The sequence below is a fragment of the Myxine glutinosa genome, chromosome 7 (assembly GCF_964187855.1).
Source record: "Myxine glutinosa chromosome 7, kmMyxGlut1.1, whole genome shotgun sequence".
Lineage (NCBI taxonomy): Eukaryota > Metazoa > Chordata > Myxini > Myxiniformes > Myxinidae > Myxine > Myxine glutinosa.
Window position 1 is genome coordinate 154,101,167 of NC_136267.1, and position 12,216 is coordinate 154,113,382.

A 12,216-nucleotide genomic window follows, 5' to 3' on the forward strand; every position below is an offset into this window, starting at 1 on the left:
GATGACAGGAAGGTAGTTGAGGGGAAATTAGAGAGAGAGACCATTTTTGAGGAATTGGGGAGTCCAGTGGAAGAGGAGGAATTAGAGACAAGTGGGCAGGGATGGGGATTCAAGAGTGGTAAGTGGATGAGGGAGAATTAAAGAGCAACAAATGAATGATTGGGGATGCAAGAGAGAAGTGCATGATGGGATTGAGAGCGAGAGAGGGAGAGGGAGAGAGAGAGAGAGAGAGGTTGATGATTAAGGATTTGAGATAGAAGTGGGTGAGCAGAAATTTAAGGGGCAAGTAAGCTGGGGATGGGGGTGCAAAGAGATGTGAGAAGAGGCATTGTTACAGATAAACTTTAGGGATGGCCGGGGGAGGGAGGGTGGTGTGTTTCAGGAGGGAGACAGTGGGAGAAGTGGTTAGAGACAGGGTTTTGGAAGGTTGAGGTGGGGTAAGGGGGGAATGGAGGGTTAAGTTGAAAGGGAGAAAGATGATGTAGAGATGCAGAGTGGTTAGAGGAAAAGATGAAGGAAGAAAACACTGCTGGATACATCTCAAGCAGGTCTCGGCATAGATGATAGTAACTGACTGAAACAACCTCTCCCCACACCACGACCTTCCCTTTGTCCATCTGGTTAATGAGGAACCATGCTGCAGCCCAATCAGAAACGAGAAGCTCAATGTAACCTGGTCGAGCAGTTTTGGAATGGACTACAGAAGTACTTTTATCAGCCAAGCCGTCTCGCTCGTTTTAAAAAAACAAAAACGTTTATGCTGCTTCGACCCACCTCCTCCCCCCACACCTGCAACTGTGCCTTTATTGGCTTGCAGGTTTTGATATCCAGAAGCCGCCGACGCACATTCTCGAGCAACTAAATTTGGCTGTTGCAGCACGGAGCAGGAAATGTACATCTCAGCATGCACGACCCAGCACCCGCTAACTGCCAGATCACATTTTACTTTTTTATTAAAAAAATAAAATGCTCCAAGACTATCAATTTATAAAGCATACAAAATCTCAAACTGAACAAAGGAACGCTGAGGTACCGAATGCCTGAGGTAGTTCTGTATCAGCTCTCTCATTTCATGCCCTTGGGCGGCAAAGAAAACTAACCGGAGCAAATTACAATCTCCCAGGCAGTATTTCACCTCTGCCCAAGTCTGTTCTTTTTCAATAAAAAACCCACAAAACAAATCGTGTCTTTTTTTTCTCTCTCTTCAAAGGATTAAAGTTTTGAAAATGCTGTTAACAGCGAATGTCAATACATTCATGAAACGCTTGGCTGCAAAACCAAACAAGGGTTGTTGGAAAGGGAACCAGGGAAGAAAATAGGAAGAAGAAGAATACTGAGCAGGCCCCCCCACCCCCCCCCTCCCAAGCTCAACATTCGGGGATTTTTTTTTTGTCTCCTTCCCAACAATAAAAAACTGTTTACAAATAAACATTCAATTTTTCTGTAAAAAAAAACAAACAAAAAAAAGACCAATATTCCTTGTTCGTAGCAAGAACGCATTTCCAGCAGCTTGGGACTTCAGGCCGTCTGTTACTTGCTTCTGACACGCAGTTACTTTAGTCGGCCCTGTCCAGGCTTTTCGGGCGTCTGCTGTCGTTGCTGCTGCTGCCGGAACTGACCGAGAATCTCTCGAATCTTCCTTTGGGCAGTCTGCTCATGGTAAGCGAGGTTGTGGGAAAGAGGATAAGAGGTGAGAAAGTTAACTGACGAACAAAGAAGATTCCTTATGTCTGGCCATTTTTTAACATGGGCAAGAGAAACAAAGATGGAAATAAAATTTTAGCAACACATCTTTCAAATAAGCATTTGTGTACAATTAATGTCATGGGCCATGCCAATGATCTTAATAATGGCAGTAACTAGCTGCAATCAACTTCGCTTCAGATAAGCTACAGTGCCTTCAGAAAGTATTCACACACCTTGATTTTTTTTTCATATTTTATGTTACAGCTTGAATTTAAAATGGATTCAATAGAAAAAAAATTTTGTCATTGATCTACACATAATACCCCATTAATGTCAAACTGGAATTTTTATTATTTACAATTTCTTTACAATTAAATGAAAAATTAAATACAGAAATATCTAATTTATGTAAGTATTCAACCCACTGAGTCAATGCATCGTAGAAGTGCCTTTGCCAGTGATTAGTTTGGAGTCTTCTTGGGTATGTCTATATCAGCATTGCACATCTGGATTTGGAGAGTTTCTCCCATCCTTCCTTGCAGATTTGCTCAAACTCTTAAATTGGATGGGAGGTGTTGATGAACAAAAATCTTCAAGTCTTTCCAAAGATTCTCAATTAGATTCAATTCTGGGCTTTGGCTGAGCCACACAACCACTTTCACATTCTTGTTCTGAAGCCTATTCCAGTGTTACTTTGCCTTAATGCTTGGGGTCATTGTCCTGTTGGAACATAAATATTCACTGCTGTCTAAGGTCTTTTGCACTCCAAAGCAGGTTCTCCTCAAGGATTTTCCTGTATTTGGCTCATTTCATTATCCACCCCCCTCCCCCATCCTTACAAGTCTCCCAGTCCCTGCCACTGAAAAGCATCCCCATAGCATGATGCTGCCACCACCATGCTTCACGGTAGGGATGATATTAGATGGCTGATGAGCTGTGTTCAGTTTCTGCCAGATGCAGCGCTTTGCATTCAGGCCAAAGAGGTTTAATTTTTATCTCATCAGACCACAGAATATTTTGCCTCATGCTCTCAATCGTTCTCTTGCCTTTTTGCAAACTCAAGGCATGCTGTCATGTTTTTTTCTTTTTTTCAGGAGTGGCTTCCGTCTGGCCACTCTCCCTTAAAGGCAAGGTTAGTGAAGTGCTGAAGAGACTGTTGGCCTTCTGGAAGGTTCTCCCATTGTGGTTCTGGGGTCCTCCCTGACCAAGGTCCTTCTTGCCTGGTTGCTCAGTTTGGTCAGACAGCCAGCTCTCGGAAGTCTAGGTTACTCCCGCCAGGGAGTAATGCATTCACTCGTGTCCATGTGTGTGTGTGTGTGTTCGTGTGTTTGTGAACAAGATATCTGGAAAAGTTCTGAACGGATTTGGTTGAAAGTTGGTGGGATGATTGCCCTTGGGATAAGGAAGAATTGATTAGTTTTTGGTGAAGCTCAGGATATTATTCCCGATCCAGGAATTTTTTGAAGGATTTTTTTACCATTCGAAGATAGGGCTCATTTTTTTTTTTTAACATTATCTTCTATATATTCTATATTTAACATTGTGATATGAAAATAGTTTTCATATTTGTTGTAAATGTAGTTTAAACTCGTGGTTATGCATCAGAGCGGTGTATTTTTTTTGCAGCATCGTCTTCAATGTTCATTATTTTTTTTCTTCTAATAAAGACATATTCTGTCATTCTAAAACCACCAAAGTGTGTATTAGGTTTCCACGTTTCATAAAATGTATCGTTTGATACGTATAAAGCTTTAAAAGTTTTTTTTTTTTTACCCCCCCTCAGAAGAGATATCAACATTTAGCTCAGGGAATGTCATTCGCGGTGTCAGTATTTGATGAACTTATAAAGACTTAATTCCAGATTTGTCAATGGCTGAGGTATATTAACAAACGAATAAAACAGATTTGGCAAAATTCAAACTTTTTTTTTTAAAAGATCTCATATTCACCCAGGGTTGTGAGGCTGAATAAGAAGAAACCTTGCATGGGCTTCCCAGACCAAATAAATAATTCTGGTTCTGGCTCTGCGATTTACAGGTTTATTACTCCCGATAGGGAGTAACGCATTCGATCGTGTCCGTCCGTGTGTGTGTGTGTGTGTGTGTGTTCATATGTTTGTGAACAAGATATCTGGAAAAGTTCTGAACGGATTTGGATGAAAATTGGTGGGATGATTGCCCTTGGGATAAGGAAGAATTGATTAGTTTTTGGTGAAGCTCAGGATATTATTCTGGATCCAGGAATTTTTATGGGAATTTTTTTTGGGAAAGATTTTTTTTCTGTTTTACTGCATTAAAGCTTTTAATCTTATTCTTAAATGATGTTTTTCTCCTCTAATTCCGAGATATATCAAAATAAATTCTCTGACAGTTCGGGCTTACTTTCTTTTTCATTTATTGTTTTGGGGAGAGGGGATGTTAAACAAAACGTATTATTCCAACTAAACCCACGGCGGGAGTATGCGCTCTACTGAGTGGCGTTCTCGTTTCATATTGTTTCCATTTCCTAATGATGGAGCTCACTGTGCTCTTGGGAACTTTCAACACTAGAAATTGTTTTATACCTTTCCCCAGATATATGCCTACTCACAATTATATCTCATAGTTTTTTGTTTTTTTTTAATACAAAGGTGTGGTTTTTTATTTATTCATAAATCATGTCCAATCAATTGAATTGGCCTCAAGAAGACTCCAATCAAGTTGTAGAGACATATCAAGGATGATCAAATAGAATAGGAATCACCTGAGCTCAATTTGGAGTGTCATAACAAAGGGGTTGAATATTTTATTAATTTTTGTATACAAGATCGAGGCTCGTGTAAGAGCTAACATTAATCACAAAAAAACAAACTGACACATAAAACATGATAAAGGGAGCGGCAGACAAGATGGGGAGAGAGAGGGAACTACACAAGTACAACAGTAGAGAACAGGGACATCGGGAGATCTGTGGGAGGGAGAGGGCTGGGGGAGGGGGGGGAGGAGGCACGGGAAGGGCTGGGGGAGGGGTGGGTGGGAGACGTATAAAACACATGGACACTGCTAGGACTTCCAGGAAAGAAGTTGTTATTTCAAAAAAGTGGATCTGGGGTGAATTAACGGGGGTAGAAAAGATTAAGGTTTTGGATGGGGGAAGATAAGAGATGGTGGTGGACAGCTGTTTTAAAGACCTGGAGGGAGGAGTGGGATTGAAGAGAGTGAGGGAGTTTGTTCCAGAGGCGGGAGAAAAGAGGAATAAAGGTGAGCAGAGAGTCTTGATTTTGGCAGTTTTAGCCATAAGAGGGTTGCAGGCAGATCTTGTGCGACCTGTAGGAATATTTGGGGGACAGAGCACAGATAGGGCTGGTGGGGGGCTAGGCCGGAGCGGAGTGGGTAGAAGACAGAAAGACCACCAACCTGCCTGAGGTGAGTGAGTGAAAGGCCCTCGGAGTTAGCTTCATCGAGGGAGATTCCAATGATTCTGAAAGCTTTAATTTCAACAGCATTAAGCAGAGCTATGTGTGAGGCAGGAGCACCAGCCCAGAGGGGAGAACAGTATTCCATTGAGCTGCAGATGAAAGCCTTGTATGTGGTGAGGAGCTCAGGTGTGCCAAGAAGGACTTCACACCACGGAGGATGCCCAGTCAGCGACTGGCTTTGGAGGCCAGCTTGGAAATGTGGTTTTCCCAGGAAAGACCATGGCAGATAGCGAGACCCAAAACAAAATTAAATTAAGAATACTTATTGACTCGAGACGTTTCAGCTTTTCATTTTTAATTATTTTATAAAAATTTCTAAAAAAAAAATTTTTTTTATTCCACTTGGACATTATGGTATTCATTGCAGAACAGTGACAAAAATAAATCTCAATTTAAGCCATTTTGAATTCAGGCAGCAACAACAAAATGTGAAAAAGTCAAGGAGTGTGAATACTTAAGGCACTGCATCTCATAAGCCTGTTCAATAAATAAAAATTGCCTCATTTTAAATCAGAAAACAATATTTTTGATTGCCATGAAGAAAGGTGTTCCACAAACTTGAAAAGGTAATAAATCTGTGTAAGGGGAAAACATTGTTCTCTTCCCATCATCGAGCATGGCATTCTAACATAACGTCCACTCAAATATAATACCGTGCCACATTTACTTTGCCCCAGGATTTAGACAATCCAGCACTTTGCTCAACCACAAGTTGAAAAGGATACAAGGTAAGCAAAAGAAAGATAGTACAAGGCAATAATTCCTTTCGAGAGTATTTCAGAGATAATTGGCAGCAGGCTGATCAAACTAACAAATTGATTTCTTAGGTGGCTTACCAGCCAGGTGAGCTCAAAACATACAGAAGAACATGCAACATGCACCGTCACATGCACGATAAACGTTCAGCGCTGTAACATACCACTGTTCACCCTTTTTCATTACCCCCCCCCCCCCACCCCCAGTCAATAGACACCAAGCATCAACAGAAGTGGACAGACACTGACAATAGGTTTAGACAACTCTGTGCTGTCGAGACTGGGTTCAAATCTCGACCCAGCTATAAACTGTCTTTCTGTTGTTTCACATGCAGGGTGATTCATCAATGTGTGTGTGCCATCCTTTAGATGGACGTTAAATATGTGTCCCATCTGCCAGCATTAATTGGTGGACGTTAAAGACCCTACAGTGTTCTTTGTGAAGAGTAAGCAAGCTATCACCGGCAACATGGCCAAATTCCAAATACCTGTTCTCACCTACAGGGGGCACTGCATCAGTACCACTGAGCAAATTATGGCAAACCACAATTGCCACATGCTTCATACAAAAGAGGAAGCAGCTTGACAGGTGGAATTATGTGCATGACCAAAGCACACATTAGGACACAGCAAAAAGGTTGATAATATAATAAAATGGAGATCGATCTGTTGATTTTGTATTAATTTTTAAGGCTTCAACTTTGTGACTTTTCTCATTCACAGCAATGAGAAAAGTAAAAAAGTTACATGCTACATTTGCACAAGTAAACGGAAAAACATGTTTTCGGGCTGCACATTTAAAAAAAAGTTTTAAACCTATTGTTTAAATAAAATTTTGATAGTTGAAATTGTACCAGAAAAGAGGACGGTGGGCCAAATTTCAGCTCTTTAGGACGTATGGAACCCAGAAAACGAACGTCTCAAGGATTTGAAACGGGACAAACAATGTTCAGATGAAGTGAAATAAAAGTGTGTAAAAACAACCAGCAGCATGACAAGAGATCATTGGTTCTTGCATTGCACATCCAGGGAGACTTGTGTATCCCTAGTTTCTCGGCCATCCCTTGTGACTGGGTCGATTCCTCATGCATGAATAAGAATATAGTGCGCACTGTATTTGAAGGTTTAAAGAAAAATAAATAGTAAAACCCGAGCAAAGAGACAAACTCAAGTCATCATAAAGCCGAATATGCACTTCACCTGGCAAGCATACTCTGTTCTACACATTAGAAGAGTTTGAGAGAAATAAGTGTCTCTGGGTAATAAACTAATTTAAAGGATACCCTCATTAAGTTTTCAGAATAAAATGTATAAATTACGAGATCTCATCACTATTGCACCCACCAATTGTTTGTTATTTTACATCCTTCGATGATACACATCAAACACACGATCCATCATACCACCAATTGCGATCAATAAACCAATCAAATGCAATGATTACGAGACTTGCCTGGCTTGCAAAAAAATGTCCATTGATTTTAACAACAATTTGATCATTCTCATCAGGAGTTTGATCTCGAGGAACAACCACTTCTGCACTCGTCAGATTTTGAAGGTCATTTACCTGCGGGGAGCCAAAAGGGAGTCATGAGACAATGTTCATTACAAAATTACTAGATCTGAATTTCATAGGCAAGATAACACGAATATATAAGTGCAGGGAGAGTGCAGTCTACTATCGGTGGTCTTACAACCAGCTGAAGTTCATTTAAGATTTCACAACAGATTCACACTCACAAAAATGAAAGACAATTCCTTCGGACAATCAATTTGTGGCTCGAGCAGCACAATACTTGATTGACTCAACGGCTCCAAGCTTTGGCTCACCTCACCCATTGTAAGAGTTAAGGAACAATCACCACTGTGGATAAAACCCAGTCTGACAGACCAGAATATGTCCATTGACTGGCGTGCACTATTTTGAATAATAATTATTGAAAGTGAACTCAAACTTATGTTATCCCTTTAAAACTGCAATGCGGACACTAGTGTGATACTTTATGCTGGTTACATACTTAATAATCAATCCATTTAATTCTCACTACTACCATGACGATGGTTACTTCCCCCCATTTTTGAATAATAACCCTCACCAGTAATGAAAGTGTTTAACGTAATCCGTAAAACGAAAAACTTTTTGAATGGTGTTCTCTAAACAATCTTGAACTCAACGTCGTAAAGACAAAGAAAACAAGAGCAATCAGAGATTGCAGACCCTCGCCAGGATGTTTTTAAGGCTTTAAAAAAAAAAAAAAAAAAAGGGCGGCCGAACCACGTGACCGATGACGTCATCATTGTTTTTTCTCCACCAATTTATCCATAGATGACGCTCAATAAATTTCATCTTGATCGGATGAAGTTTTGTACTTGTTGAATGACATAGCTCAAATGCCTACGAGCATCGTCGAGCGATGATCTTGTGGTGTACCCGCACCAAGAAACTAATGATCGTGATAGGACTAAACTCTGAGGCTTTCTTTGGCTTCTCTACCTTGTGGATAAGGACCGTACGGTGCTTTTTAAGGCACCGCGGCAAATACACCGCAAGGATCCACAGATCACATAGCTTGCTGAGACAACGGTTGCTGGAGTGAGATGTGCATGGAAGAAGTTTCAGGAACTGAGTGGCGTGCTGATGAGGAGGGGAGTGTCGTTTAAGCTGAAGGGAAAGGTGTATGCTGCATTTGTGAGAAGTGTTATGATTTATGGGAGCGAGACATGGGTAATGAACGTAGAGCAGCAATGAAGGCTGGAAAGGGTGGAAATGCGAATGGTTCGGTGGATGTGTGGAGTATCGTTGAGAGAGAGGAAGACAAATGATGAATTGCGAAAGATGATGGGAATAGAGCCTGTGATGGATGCTGTGAAGAGAAACAGGTTGAGATGGTTTGGTCATGTGTTGAGGAAGGATGAAATTGACTGGTTGAGAAGAGTGATGGAAATGAATGTAGAAGGAAGTAAAGGACGGGGAAGACCGAGAAAGACTTGGCTAAAGATGGTGGTTGAAGTAGAAATGTGGGCAAGGGGGTTAACAAGGAGAGATGTAGAAAATAGGGCAAAATGGAGAAGATTGTCATTGGGCCCGCAAGGCTAACCCCTGCTCGAGCAGGGAAAATGGGCTTAAAATGCCTGTTGTTGTTGAATGATGTCACAATGGAGGCATCTATAAGATCATCATTAGCATATGTTATTCCACATGGAGAGTTCTTCTATAAAATTAAGACAAAAACATGATTTGAAGAGATTTTTTACGAGCCTTACCGTCTTGCCTCCTTTTCCAATTACTCTTCCTGCTGCCGCTGAAGGAACCTTAATTTGAGCGTCAAGTTTCACTTCTTCCTTTGGATTAAAGAAGTTCTCTTCTTTCAGCTTTCCATAAATTCTTCCTTGTGCCTAACAAAAAAAAAAAATATATATATATATATATATATATAAAATCAAAAATCATTCATGAATTAATCATTGGGTTTGACAGAACTCTGTTTTCGTTATGACCATAAGGAGCTACTGTTTTTTTTTTTTTTTACCTTGAACTGGGCCTCTGCTGCTCCAACAATAGTAACCATGCGCTCTGTACTGTCAGAAGTTTCTGGCTGAGAAATCTGAAGCAAACAATAACAAAAACAATGACAAAACAAGTACACATACATTCAAAGTACACCGCCCCCATGCCAAATAATTAAATATCCTACAGCGTGGCATTGCCGGGGTGCCTTCGGCGCCCGGCAATACCGCAGTGCAGCTCATAGAGGCTGCATTGGGAGGGAGAGGTGTATGCTAATTGATTGATTAATTGTATAATTAAAATCAATAAAAGATTATCACAAAATATTTTCTTAATCAATTGGCTAATAGCATAACTAAACCACAAGTGCTTCATCCGAAGATGTATCTTTTAGGAATTTAATTAAATAAGTCATTAATAAAAAATTAAATAATTAATTGATTAATCAATAATTAATCAATTAATCAATAAATAATTAATCGATTAAATGATTAATCAATAAATCAAAAATATCCTTGATAGCCACATCACTTGGTCACTGTCATGTCCAAATATTAGCTTCCCAGCTCAAAAGGTGCCTGAGATATTGGCCAAATGAGACAGAAAATAAATAAATGATTAATAATGAAAATAAATAAATAATAATCATAAAAAATTAAATTATTAATCAATTCGGTCAGAGAACACATAAACCACCACCATTTCATCAGATTCTGTAACTTAAAAAAAAAAAAAAAGTAGTCATTAATCGAATAATTAAATAATTAATCGATTAATTGATTAATCGATTAATTAATAAATCAAAAATAGCCTTTGCAGCCAAATCACCTGGTCATTGGCATGTCCAAATATCAGCTTCCTAACTCAAAAGGTGCCTGAGTTAATGGTCAGAAGAGAAAGGAAATTTGATTAATTAAATAAGTACTTAATTAACAGTTCTGTGACTTAATTAATCGCTAATAATTAAATAACTCCTCAATTATTTGATTAATCAAAAAACAAAAAATACAGTTTTTGACAAAGGACTTCCTCACTATTGTGCCGAAATTTCAGCTTCCTAGCTCAAAGGATGGCTGAGATATCGCCTGGACAAACAAACAAGAAAGCAAGAAAGCAAGAAAACAAACAAACAACCAGAGTGAAAACTGAGTACTCCCTTTCAGCATGCGCCACTGCCGAGCCCCCTTTGGTGCCCGGCAATGACGATTTGCAATGCCTGGAGATGGCATAGGGAAGGTGCGGTGTACAATAAACCAAACTAATTCAGTTGAAGACAACTGAACTCAACAGCACGACAGGAAAGGCAGAATAGAAAGTGCAAACAAAAGTAATCCTCATGGATGAACTTAATTTGCATGTGGTTTGGAAAGAAATTTCCAAAGTGGAAGCCAACTAAGAGTTGGAGCCTGATATCCAAAATACCACATTTTTAGAGTAGATTTCATACCTTTATGGAAGCTCCAGCAAACCTAGAGATCTGTTTGATGTTCTGTCCCTTCTTCCCAATAATGGCTCCGACAGACTGCGTTGGAATGAACAAGTAAACAGTTTCTTGCTCTGGCTGTTGCTGCAGACACAATGAAAAGGACATTTTCATGCAATGCAAGCACAATGTTTCATGTAATGCAAACACAATGTTTCATGTAATGCAGTGAAAGACACATGAAAGCCTGTTGGAGTTTGCAGAAAAGCACCTAAAGGACTCTCAGACTGTGAGAAACAAGATTCTGTGGGCTTTCATGTGTCTTTCACTGAGGAGAGGCTTCCATCTGGCCACTCTGCTATAAAGCCCAGATCGGTGGAATGTTGCAGTGATGGTTGTCCTGGAAGTTTCTCCCATCTCCACACAGGATCTCTGGAGCTCAGCCAGTGACCATCGGGTTCTTGGTCACCTCTCTTACCAAGGCCCTTCTCCCCCGATTGCTCAGTTTGGCCGGGCGTCCAGTTCGAGGAAGAGTCCTGGTTGTTCCAAACTTCTTCCATTTAAGAATTATGGAGGCCACTGTGCTCTTGGGAACCTTCAATGCAGCAGAAATTTTTTTGTATGCTTCCCCAGATCTGTGCCTCGACACAATCCTGTCTCTGAGCTCTGCAGGCAGTTCCTTCGACCTCATGGCTTGGTTTTTGCTCGGATATGCATTGTCAGCTGTGAGACCTTATATAGACAGGTGTGTGCCTGTCCAAATCATGTCCAATCAATTGAATTTACCACAGGTGGACTCCAATCAAGGTGTAGAAACATCTCAAAGATGATCAAGAGAAATGGGAGTAGAGGCACCTGAGCGAAATTTCAAGTGTCATAGCAAAGGGTATGAATACTTATGTCAATGTGATATTTCAGTTTTTTCTTTTTAATAAATTTGCAAAACTTTCTAAAATCCTGTTTTCTCTTTGTCATTATGGGGTATTGAGTGGAGATTGATGAGGGAAAAAATGAATTTAAACGATTTCAGCATAAGGCTGCAACATAACAAAATGTGCAAAAAGTGAAGGGGTCTGAATACTTTCTGAATGCACTACATGATCTGGTGGTCTGCTTTGTATGCAGACAAGAAAAGGGAGCAGAGTAGGCTATGTAGACAAGGAACATGTAAGCAAGCAGGGATAGCAAGACAAACAGGGGTGATGTGGAAGAGTGTGGGTGGTTATTAAGTAAGGAGAAGGAGCGAGAATAGATAACATCAGATAAAGGAAGACAAGATAATATGAAATGGCGATTAGGAATAGAAAATAGCACAATATTTTCACAATTTCCTCGAGCACAGATTTAGATCAAAACAGATGTGGCTCTAAGTTAAGCTTATGATGCC

General features: G+C 40.1%; 1 protein-coding gene across 2 annotated transcripts in view; it reads right to left on the reverse strand.

Moving 5' to 3' along the window:
* Positions 1-1,391: 1,391 nt before the first annotated feature.
* The window catches only part of LOC137431752 (insulin-like growth factor 2 mRNA-binding protein 3), a 171,408-nt gene continuing 160,583 nt past the window's right edge, over positions 1,392-12,216 (reverse strand). The window contains exons 12-16 of one of the 2 annotated variants that reach the window (XM_068123435.2): positions 10,854-10,973; positions 9,429-9,503; positions 9,163-9,294; positions 7,352-7,465; positions 1,392-1,650 (exon numbers count right to left, since the gene is read on the reverse strand). In XM_068123435.2, coding sequence (XP_067979536.1) covers positions 1,552-1,650; positions 7,352-7,465; positions 9,163-9,294; positions 9,429-9,503; positions 10,854-10,973 — 540 coding nt within the window. In that variant the 3' untranslated portion in view covers positions 1,392-1,551. The remainder of the gene's footprint in view (positions 1,651-7,351; positions 7,466-9,162; positions 9,295-9,428; positions 9,504-10,853; positions 10,974-12,216) is intronic. The other variant, XM_068123434.2, reaches the window with a different exon arrangement.